Below are 12,582 nucleotides of genomic sequence, written 5' to 3'. Positions count from 1 at the left end.
TTATTTAAAAGGACGTTTTTACACTAGATTATTTTATAGTCCCTGGACTGGTATCTAAAGCGTAAGACTGATTATCTTACCTCCATGTAATAAAAATGATCGAGATACGCTGTGATTGGTGTACTAATTCAGTACCCTATGCACCATTAGGTGCGGAAAGGGAATTATGATGATGATGATACAATATATGCAGCGCCCTTGAAGTGATTACTCACGAAAACGGCGCTATAAGAATTGCCGAAATTAATTATTTTTATTATTCATAAACACGATCAACATATAAGACTTCGAGCTGACCCATGCAAATCCACCTTCATTTTCAGCGAAGACATTTATAAAAAGCCGGAAGATCTATCCCAAATAATTCCAAGTTGTGTGATGAATTGACTGATCTACACATCCTGGACATTAGGGCATAAAAGCAAAAGTTGCTCTTAGAAGATTTGATAAATAGCATATTTCGAGTTCTGGTGACACGGTTGGGAACATGAAAATAAATTCATTGCAACGGAGATGGGACAACATGTATAGCATTTAGTATTTGGAAAATGCATATAAGGTCCATCTCCGTTCTACGTTTCTCCGATGAAGACAGATTGAGACAGAGATCGGAAGATAAATAAATACCTACCATTTTTAGGTAATTAGTTACTATCACTTAAGTACTAACAGATAAGTTTATTGAATGTTTATGAACATTTATGATTTATCAAAACAAAATGGTGTCGAGCAGCCATCGCTGATTTTCCTTAGGTACAAATGATAATTTTTTTATAATCTTTTTGTCTGAATAATTTAGCGGAAAACAAAAGGAAAAAACACGAAGCAAAAAAACTTGTAAATTAACAGTTTTATGCGCGATAAATATTTTATTTTCGTATCAATAAAAACATGTCTTATAAAACCAATAAAAACGTAAGGATTTTCAGTTTTTGCGAAGCCCAAAATAGCTACAAATTTCTATAAGTAGCATTTTACTTTAGTTTAATTATAGATATTTACTTGATACGTTAGTTTTTTTGTCGGCTAAAACTTATTTTTAACTTATTTTTTTGGTTTGTGGTTTAAATTAAGTTTTAAACGTTGAACCTCGAGAAAAAAAGTTTTGAATGTTTCCATCAGTTGTCAAGCCTTCTTCTAGTGAGATCATAAATATCGTACGTTATGTATAATTTTCGTGTTAACTTATTTTTTTAACGGAAATTCAATCGGATCGTTTATTGCGATAACGCGTCGGTCGAACATTCTATAACTCGCTATCCGTTCGCGTCAATAAAATAGTTCTTCTTTTTTCTACTCTGTCCCCGTTTCGATATAAAAACGAGGTGCATCGCAGGTCTCACTAGTTTTTTCCATATTTGTCTGGAGTAATTAGAGGCATCGCGGTGTTTTCTACTTCTGTTACCAAACTAGAATGTAATGGCTAATTTGTGGAATTATTATTGCCTCGAAGCAATAAATAACTATAAAAGTGGGCATATAAAAGAATTCAGTACTGGATAAAGCGCAGCACCGCGCACCGCCACCGGGAGCTTTCATATTGCGCAAGAATATCATTATACCGTCAAGTTGTGTTTTTCTAATTTTACACTTTAAATAACTATGCACAGGTAAATGCAAATCTAAATAGTAAACTAATTCGAGAAATCCGCGCGCTGACTATGCTCTAGGACCCGTTTCGTCCGCTCTAAGGACAGAGAGGTTGTCAGGACGATTATGGTCTTTGCGCAGGATTGTTCCTACTGTTGGTATCAGGACAATTAGGGTTATGACAAGAGGTAATTTCACCCGAGTTTGGTAGGGATCTTGTTAGGATCATGTTTGGATCTGAGTTAGGACTTTGCCACCAGTGGAATGCGTATTTTATTTCTACTGTTGCTCGAGTGCACGTTGTTTCGGGCGAATTGTTCTTATGTTTCCTATATGTATTTGGGTTTTTGCCGTGGTTTGTTTTGTTTGTGTTACTACGTTCTTCGGGTCGCGGTCTCAATTCGGAACTAAATGTAACGCTGGGAAATTTAAAACGGTGATTGTACTAACCGTGTGTATTTGATTGATCACAAATTGACACTACTGCAGTGGGGGGTACAACGAGAGCTTTTAAAGTTTCTACGCTGTGTTATGTTTGTGGTTTAATTGTAAAGAAATATTATTTTTTCGCTTAATTAGTTTTTGAAAATTGGTAGTGCATTCCTGTATTATTTTGTTGTTTGGTACATTCGTGTTTATGCAATCCTCTCTGCACCAATAGAAATTAGTACTTCCTACCCATTAGCTATTAGTGAATAAAGGATGACTCTTAAATAAAGATTTAATTCTGTGGACATTTTTACAAATATCACACGGATATTTATTAAAAAAAGATGAATTCTCATAAAAGATTTCTCTATTTTTAATAGTCCAATGTCTAATTCGCGTTTTATAAGATTCTGTTACGAGAAAAAATATTTTTTATGTGTTTGTAAATCTGCGAATATGTGAGCATGTAAAGGTGTCTCTCATATTGCCAAGTAGGTATCGAGTATATATAGGTAGGTAGGTGCGAGAGGAGCGAATTGCGAAGTTTATTCAGCGGCGGTGCGGGGCAAGGAGAGGGCGGAGCGGGCGGAGCGGGCCCGGAAGGAACAGCATTTTGTAAGTTGAATGTCGCGGGTCGTGATCGAGTGACAACATTGTACTATACACTATACGAGTATTTACTTTGAACATTTACAGAATAAGTACCTAATCTAAAGTATCTACATTTTGTGATCATCAAAAGAATAATCGATGGCTCGATTCCACAGAGCGATAGCTAAAACAATTAAGTTTCGAGTTATTTTATTCACTATATTAAAAAAAAAGTTCACTAACATATAACTCATAAAAATGATTGGATTTCTCTTGATGTAGTTGGTTTTCATGGATATAAATAAACTTAACAATCTATCAGTTCCATAACTAATTAAAAAAAAAAAACAAGTAATTTCTATTGATTGATCTGGTGTTTATTTTGTAGAACTCCATATTTAAACTTATAATATAAGAAATCAAACACTGATTTGAGTCTACTGAACACTTTTTATTTTTACAAATATAAAGACAAAAAGTTCGGGACAGTTGTTTCGCCTTTGTTAGTGCATTTAGTTTTAAGTTTTTCTCAAAATCTTATTATTTATATTTTTTACTTAAGTACCTTGAATTATATTACTATATAAGGACATTCAATCCATCTAATCTTCACATTCGTTTGAAAATGCCCCAACGAGGAGAAACAATTGTCACGAAATTTTTGTTTTTATATTTGTAAAAAAAAAATAAGGTGTTCATTAGACTCAAATCAGTGTTTGATTCATTTCTAGTTACCTCTGTATGGAACTGAGCCATCGATATGTAGTTTGCCATTGCAAAAATGATTCGTTGTGTCATGAAACGCATTCAATTACTCGATAATCAGATCCTTTTTGCATTTCATAGCTGTATTACGTTGGAAATATATTAAATATATTTAGAGCGGATTTTAGTGATATAAGTATCAATGTTTAAACGACGGAAGTGCAATTCGCTCGGCAGCTACGGGCGGAAAAATACCAAATTCCATCACTGCTACTGGCTTCATTTTATTGCTACCATTTTTTTCTGAGACCCACGTCTAGTGTCTTTTTACGCGTTTTTTGCTGGGCGTAAAAACTTATGTATATTTTATATGTTAGAAACATAAGAACTTTAGCACATAAGTATTATTACCAAGTAATTAAGAAGTAAGAAAAAGGCATAAAAAAAGGAAATTGTGACACACGTACTATACATTGAAGAGAAGAATTGCAAACATGAAATTTTGCTGAAAAGTCTATGAATCGTCGAGTTTCTTTCAAAATAGTTTGTTTTTTACTGTCAAACGATGGTTTTCATTTTTTTTGTTTCCTGTTACAATAATGTAGTAATAATATAATAATATGGTAATGTTAAGGACATAACGTTGTTTTCAAGTGCTTTTACTAATTTTGTCTTTTTCACACATATTTAGTTTTTTTTAAACCATTTTTTTTTGCACCACAACAGGCCAGGAGGCCTAATTACAGTGGTGAATTACATCACAGAGCACCCAGGCTTGAGAAAAATCACATTTTTAAAAATTTTTGTGTTCTCACCGCGAATCGAACCCGGAACCTTCCGTGCGTGAGTCAAGCGTCTTGACCACTACACCACGGAGGCCGCCAAATTTAATTAGATGATGAAAGCGGTACTGCTGTCTGATATTATAATGTATTCTAATGATAATCGAAATACATTTATTAGGCAGTAAATTACGCACAAACCATTATTGAGAGCACATTTTATTAGGTTCCTGAATGAATTTTAGGTGATTTGTATATAAATGTACATTAATTCATTTATTTTTTATTATTTATGAAACATATAAGGCATGAATAAAATATTATACTTCCAAGAGTTAGGTATATAAAAATACTCATTTGTGACGGTACATATTAAGAAAACATTTTTTAGTAAAGACATAATATCAGTTAATATAATCCAAAATAGTAAGAAAACATAATATTATAATTATAAAACAAAGTATTTCACTCTATTAATAGAAATTATATTAATGACTATCAAAAAGATTCAAGTAATATTTTTTAATTGCTACACATGATGAAATAGTAATTTTCTAGTAAGTAACTTGTAATAGACGGTATACACATTAAAAAAGATAAATAAAGGATATCAACTTATATGCCTTGTTTTTTTATTCATTTACATGAAACGGGTATGAGGCGATGAAAATTTATATTCGTTGTTTATGAAAATGAAATAATTAGCTCTTTTTTTTATAATTGGTTTGACTTCTTATATGACTAGATAAGTATTTTAACTCGGGGTTCCCTAAAATATTTAGGTATGTAGGGCCTGAATGAACTATTAACTATTTTATTTAAATGAATTTTTCGGGGTTGATGATAGTCACTAGGTCATAGTCGTACATTTAACTACTTATTTCAGGAACGACGCTAAACTTCTAAACAATTGAGTTTGCTTAGTTCGTCTGTTATCATAGGCATTTCCATCGCCGCAATTTATGAATACAACTTTAGAAGAAGTGAATAGGATGGAGGACTTACTGGTTCCATTGGCGTTCCTTCCCAAGAGTTTGCCGGTCCCGTTGGGGAGGTCGTGGGGGCCCCGGGGGAGGCGCGGGGCCGCGGGGAGCGCGGGGGAGGGCGCGGGGCCCGCCTCCATACCCGCCCTGCAGCGGACCATCCACCGGCCACGGGACTACGTCCAGCCGCCGATGAACCGGGCCCGTCGAGAGGAGTTATCGCTCCTCGGTCGTGCGAACAGCGCAGAAAAATAACCTAAAAAAAACTGGCTTCGTACATTTTTTCACGTCGATTGTAATTAAATCCGCGCTCGCTAATCGCGATACAGGTAACAATGTCCAATTAACTCTCGAATGAAGAAGTCGGAATCGCGATTGTGTGTCGCAAAAAGTGCATTATTATTTATTAATCCACCGTCGTTAGGGAATAGTAACCCGCGATCTCCGCAACGCGCCGCTTCACTCACGCTAAAGTGGTATTCGCAGAAAAAACCGACGCTTTTTCAGGCGCGTCGTTCGCCGGCTGAAGGCGGGAAACGAAGCGACTGTCAGTTCGGGAGACGTCAACACACGAGGCTCGCGGCGGCGAGATGCGGTGCGTCTACAGCGGCGGTCGGCGTGTGACTGGCGACCGGCGACCGGCGTGTTCTGACGGCTGACTGGGGCCACTGGCGCTGCCCCCCGAGAAGTTCGGCTTCCGGCTCACCCTCCTTAGGTACCTACCCCTATTTCTACCATTAACATAGTAAAACGTTAAAAAAACACGCGTGACGATACTATTTCATCGCCTGAAAAACACGATAAGAAATTTCACGATTTTCATGTCATTATTTTGCTTTCAATACATTGGCACTGCAGCAATTGTAATGTAAGATATTTTTTTTTATTTTTTTATTTTATTTTTATTTTTATTTTATTATATTGAAAACATATTATACATAATTATATACAATATTCCCAAGGAGTTTTTTAAAAAAAAACTCATTTAGGGACATACAGATAATAATTTTTTTAGAGACGTTTTTAAATTTTAAACTTTAATATTATTTAACAAAAGCAGAAAAATTAAAATTATGATATACTACAAATTAAAAAGGGTATGAAAAATACTTGAAAATAACAGAATAAACAGAATACTAGGCATGGAAATAAATTCAAAATAATGTTTACATTATGCAATCTGGGAAAGAAAATTGAAAAAGTTTAAAAATTACATGGATGTATATATACATACTGAACTAGTACAAAATAAAATCATTTTTTTTAATTAACAAAATATGCGCACACCCAATACAGGTTAATTTTTTTTATCAAAAACGTTGAAAAAATTGAAATTATGTATACAAGCCAAAAAAAGTATATAAAAAGAAAAAAACACAAATAACATTTAAATAGTATTAAAAATTACATTTACAAGCAAAAACGGTGAAATATTAAAAGGTATATGTTCAAGATGCGCATTCTCTATAAACTAACATTATTTATTCAAAGTACTTCTGGAAAAAATAATTCTTCAATTCGCACGTCCTGTTTCTATATTTTGAAATAGGTACTTTAAATTTTTGTGGCAATTTATTAAATTCCTTGAAACCTATGTATTGTAAAGATCTAGTACCAAACTTCGTAGACTTCACAGATCCAATATATATATTGTTTTTTGATCGAGTACTGTACCGATGGATGTCTCCAATGAAAGCTGGCTTTATGTTACTGTGCATTGAGTCGAGAGTAGTATTAATGATAGTGTCAGTTATCTTGAAATAGGAAAGCATGCTAAAAGGCATGATTTTTGTTTCAAAATAAATGTCCCTTACATGAGTATCATACGGTAGGTGAAACACATTTCTGATCGCTCTATTCTGAATAATCTGCACCTCAGAAATTTTGCTCTTAGTTGCAAAACCCCAAACACAGCATAGGTATGATAAATGCGAATGGACCATAGAAAAATAGATTGCTCGAAGCAGCGAAACTGGAAGCTTTCTCTGAAATCTGTACAGTATTCCAGCTACAGGGACAATCTTTCCTTTCACGCGCTCAACATGTTCATTCCAAGTAAGCTGCGAGTCCACTAACAGTCCCAAGTACTTAGTGCTATTTTTTTTCTCCAGACGATCAACACCAATAAAGACATCAATAGATTCATTACTCTTGTTTCCAAATAGAAGGTAGTGAGTCTTTTTTGCATTCAAGCTCAATTTATTTAAACGCAGCCATTCCGTCAGATGTAAAACGTCACTTTCAACCATCTTCTGTAAATCTTGTTTGTTTTTAGTGTGATATAAAATAGTCGTATCATCTGCATAAAGCTGTATTCCTCCTTTGATGCCCCATTTTGTCACATCGTTGATGTATATAAGAAATAGCAACGGACCGAGTATAGACCCTTGAGGTACCCCGCAGGTGATTTTACCAGAATTGCTAAACTTACCTCCAACTTCTACCAAAGATGATCTGTTTGAAAGATAGTCTTTAAAAATTTCTAAACGTATTCCAGTTACACCAATATACTGAAGTTTTTCGATCAAAATGCTGTGGTCCACAGTGTCAAAAGCCTTTTTTAGGTCTATGAAAACACCAGCAGTATAATCACCTTGGTCTAAATGTTTCTGTATCGTAGAAATAAAGTCAAAGGATGCGTTTTTTGTACTTGAATTCTCCCTGAAGCCATATTGTAATGGAGTCAGTAAATTACAGTCATTTAAGAATTTGGAAAGCCTGTCTTTAAGTACTCGTTCAAAATTTTTTGAGAAAACAGAAAGAATGGATATGGGTCTGTAGTTTTGTACATTTTTTTTGCATCCATCTTTATAAAGTGGTATAATTTTGGCCAATTTAAGTTTTTCAGGAAATATACCTTGTACTATCGCTAAGTTAATGAGGTCAACTAAAGGTTCAGCAAGTTCGTATTTACAATTTTTTACCGTTTTTGGCGTTACACCGTCCCTTCCTGCAGCCGCTCGTTGCTTAAGAGTAGAAATGATTCTCAGAACTTCAGTTTTGGATGTTTTAGTCATATGAAATGATTGGGCAGCTGTTGTTTGCGCGTTTATTGTATTTAAATCACCTGGAAACTTTTTTATTTTTGCAGCCAGTTCTTCTCCAATCGATATGAAGAAATTATTAAATGATTCTGCTATTTGTTCCGATTCATCAATAATTTTATCATTTACTATAAGGCAGACACATTTATCATTAGTTTTTTGACGACTATTTGTCAATACAGAGTTTAAAATTTGCCAAGTTTTCCTGTGATTATTTGCGCATTCATTGAGCGATTTACTAAAGTATTTTAATTTGATTACTCTCCTGTAGTTAGTTACAATATTTCTAGCTTTGTTTTTGAGAGCCGTAAGCGTCGCATTTCCAGGATCCGATTTCCATTGTTTATGTAGTTGATTCCTTTTTTTTATAAGTAAATCTAGTTTCATATTAAACCATGGAGTATTACCTTGTCTTCTATTACCAATATTCCTTTGTCTACGTTTGCTTTCCTCGATAGCTGCTCTGACGTGTTCATCAAAGGCGTTATAGTTTTTATTTACACTCTCATTAACATTAATTTTAAATTTGTGAGTGTGAAAATACTCTTTCAGGTATCGATAATTTATTTTAAAGTGACTTGAAGATATTTCTTGAATTCTGTTGTTTGCATAGTTTGTCAAGTTATTTTGATAATTAAATATAAGAACATTATGGTCACTGATTGGATCATCAACATTTGATACGGTGCCTACAATATTTTTTTTATTCGATAATATAAGATCAATTAGAGAGCTAGTGGTATCTGTAACTCTTGTTGGTAAAGTTTTATTGCAAATCCTGAAGTCATATGAAAAAATCAAGTTTTTGTATTTATGCGTATTGTTTGAAGGTTGCAGAATATCTATATTAAAGTCTCCAAAAATCAGACATTCTTCTCTACTTTTGCTTAATATTCTGTCAAATGAAGTAAAAAAATCGTCTATACTTGCATTAGGCCTACGGTAAATGGCGTGAATAGTTAATGGATTAAAGCAATTCGCCGTAACTTTGATGCTTAATGTAGTAGTGTTTTCGCAATTCATATTAATGAGTGAATGACTAAGTGTTTTATTTATTTATTTATTTATTTATTTATTAACGGACATTGTCCATGTTTACAATTTATAAGGTTTAAATATTACAATAAAAGAGTAGTTTAAAACATTTAAAGAAAAAAGAAAGAAGCATTGACAAACATAAGGGACATCGAGACAAGATCTGGACTATTTATTTAGTGCTCGTTTAAATCGTTGTAAACTTAAACCAAAAAAGTCCAGATCCTGTCTTGAGTTAACAATACGACAAAGGCGGGTCATTGGAGAATTTAGGCCATAGTTTGTTCTATGCTGATCGATGAACAGTACTTCATTGTTTCTCAATCTACGAGTCGGAATATTGAATTTTACTTGTCCCAGTAATGATGGAACATCGATTATACCATTTAGTATGCCGAACATATATATGGAGTCAATATTAGTTCTACGTTTTTGTAGACTAGAAATATTTAACATCGACTCTATTTCAGCATAAGAATAATTATCTCTCTCTAGTCCAAGCATCCACGCTATTTTTCGAAGCAAGCGATGTTGGACTGATTGTTTGCGATGTTTTATGTAAATATATAGCCACACCTCCTCCACGATCTCCCACTCGTGAAGCAAATGAACCTGAAAAGTCATCAATATTATAAAAAGCTTCCTCACCACATTTTAACCATGTTTCCGTTATGATCAGCACGTGGATAACATCTTTAACATTCTTTAATGTTTCTTCGATCTCATCAATTTTATTCCGTATACTTCTTGCATTCATGTACATAATTCTCAGGCCGGTATTAATTGATACATATTCTTGCATTGTCAAACACTTACTTTCTTTGATATCGCCCATTGCAGATTAAAAATTTCCGACATATGTTATTTTGTCACCATAGTCCACTCTTTCCCTAGCTCGTATATCCATAGCTTTCCATAGCGGACAATCAGAACTAGTAGCTCGATGACCTTTAGACTCGCTTACAGCGCAATTGCAGCATTTGGCTTCATCATTTTTGCTAGGGCATGATATATATTTGTGACCCCCTGTGCAGTGAAAACATTTCTCCTTCTCATTACAGACTCGTTGGGTGTGCCCATAGCCCAGACATCGGTAGCATTGGACTAATGGAGATCTATCCTCAACTGCCAGTCGTTGATATCCCACATTTACTCTGTTGGCATTAGTAAGGGTTGTCCAGTTATAAGGGGAAACTTCAAGGATAACATTGCATAAATGTGGATTCCTTTGATTAGTTTTAAATTTTATGCAAATTTTTTGATCGAAATCTAATTTCAAATGCTTATTTTGCAGTCTTAGTGATTCGATCAAATCATCGTCATTTGTATCTTTTAAAATACCCTTAATAGTTATCAAAGGACTGTATTGTTTACTTTCCGATATATTTATTGTATCTTTAAGACCTTTCACGAGTTCAGAAGTGAAATTATTTTTATCCTCAAGGGAAGGCATGGTTACCACTATTTTATCGTTTGCAGTTTTTCTGATTCCTGTTATACCAATTCCAAGAGAACGAACGTTAACGTTCTTTTTAATTAGCTTATCCAAATCTTAATTTTGCGTCTCATAAGACTGTTTTTCCATATCATTTCCACTTTGATGCATTATCACGTATTTATTAACGGACATTGTCCATTTATACAATTTACAGGGTTTTAATATTACAAGAAAAGAATAGTTAAAAACGTTTTAAAAAAAAAAGAAAAGAAGCATTCAGTGCTCGTTTAAAGCGTTGGCGTTGGTTGTAAACTTAAACCAATAAAGTCCAGAAATTTGTCTCGAGTTAACAATACACCAAATACTGGGTCATTGGAAGTTAAGATTATATAATTATGTAGAAAGTAATGCTGATATTGATATTTTTAACGATACAATAAATCATTTAAGTTTGTTAGTGAACATTCTTGATGGAAGTTCATTGTAATTCTAAATTTGTGGATTAAAGTATCACTTGTCTTTTATTTATTTAATAAAATAAGTAAAATATTATACCAAATACCTATACTCTTTTTATTTAAGATAACGGGAAGAAAATACATTTTAGTCTTACACTAGTTCGTAAAATAGTCATAGAAAAGTCCATATGGAATTATTTTTTGTGCACCTAGTTATTATTTATTTTTTGTTTAATTTATTCTAAACATTAATTTATGAAACTAAATGGCCTTCAGGAAGGGTATTCGAAATAAAGAATGTTTAAATGAGTTTATTTAATCCATTAAATCTTATTTTATATTTTTTCAGGGGGAGCTTTTTGAAATTTAATTTAAAAAAAAGCATTTTAAATGATAAATTTTGCAGGGTGAAGTATTTCCAAATTGAAAAAAATGATTTTTATCGATTGGAGTGGATTGGAAGATGGTAAATATTTTGAAATATTTTAAATGATAAGAAAATATGACAATAAACTTAACGATCCATTACACACATACGTGCTATTAATTTAGACTTGCGTATTTAAAAAAAAATACAAGTATGTTAGTCGATTCCGTGTCCAGGCGGATAAGGAATACAGTTTAAAGATTTTAATAACTTATATTTTTAATGAAAAGCAAAACCTTTTATTATAATTTTCTCAATTTTAGCGACAAAAAATGTGTTCAAATATTAGAACTCATTTTATATATTTTTGTATCTTTCGTATTCTCCCAGTAGACTTTATTTGAATTTAAAAGAAAATTTTAAAAATAGGAACATTCATTTTATGAAAATATTCAATCCAGATTTTACTACTTTTTCAACCACGCTGTTTTCCCGCAGAGGTAGGCAGGGAGTAAAGTATAAATAATTGCAAAATTCACATTTCAACAGACAGAATATATTCGATGATTTACACTTAAAGGAAAAAATAAATATATCGTTTTGCTCATTGAATTATTCTCTTTGGTTTTGTATAAAATCTACGTGCGTTTTTTTTTCAATATACGAGGCAAAGTACAGTCTATATAAATGTGTATACGAGTATCTGTTTAGGAGAAAAAACATAATTTATTCAAAAGGTGGGTAACTAATAATGGAGACAAAAAAATAGTTTTTATTTTCTGTGTTTTCAACTGATTATTTATCGAATATCAACATATTAATCAACAATTAAAATGTGTCCAGGTAGAAGGGCATGTACCATACAAACTTTAAAAAGTGATATTTAAACGTAAACTGGTATATATGTGTAGCAACGAGGTACCATTGACAATCGTTACTTTTGTAAAATAAGCATCATTATTATTTTTTTTTAAATCAATAAAATTTTCTTGAAGGAGAACATTCTAGAGAAGCGAATATGGAATCCAGTCTTTTGTCTGCAAATATTTGGATAAACTAAAAAAATCACTTAATAAAGCTTTGACTAAAAGTTTTTGTTGAATTTCTTTAAAACAAAATCGCATATGTATATCCATTTACAATCTACATGGGCACAATTC

General features: G+C 33.0%; 1 protein-coding gene across 1 annotated transcript in view; it reads right to left on the bottom strand.

Annotated features, from left to right (window-relative positions):
* nab (NGFI-A-binding protein homolog) overlaps window positions 1–5,676 on the bottom strand; it is a 72,681-nt gene extending 67,005 nt beyond the window's left edge. The window contains exon 1 of the mRNA XM_088243480.1: window positions 5,103–5,676. Within this exon, the coding sequence (XP_088099606.1) occupies window positions 5,103–5,241 (139 nt within the window). The 5' untranslated portion in view covers window positions 5,242–5,676. The remainder of the gene's footprint in view (window positions 1–5,102) is intronic.
* Window positions 5,677–12,582: the final 6,906 nt, after the last annotated feature.

The sequence above is a fragment of the Micrasema longulum genome, unplaced genomic scaffold (genome assembly GCF_059751315.1).
Source record: "Micrasema longulum isolate JH-2025_06_02 unplaced genomic scaffold, ASM5975131v1 h1tg000215l, whole genome shotgun sequence".
NCBI classification, from domain to species: domain Eukaryota; kingdom Metazoa; phylum Arthropoda; class Insecta; order Trichoptera; family Brachycentridae; genus Micrasema; species Micrasema longulum.
Note: the sequence above shows the minus strand (reverse complement) of the source record. Positions and strands in the feature narration are given on the sequence as shown.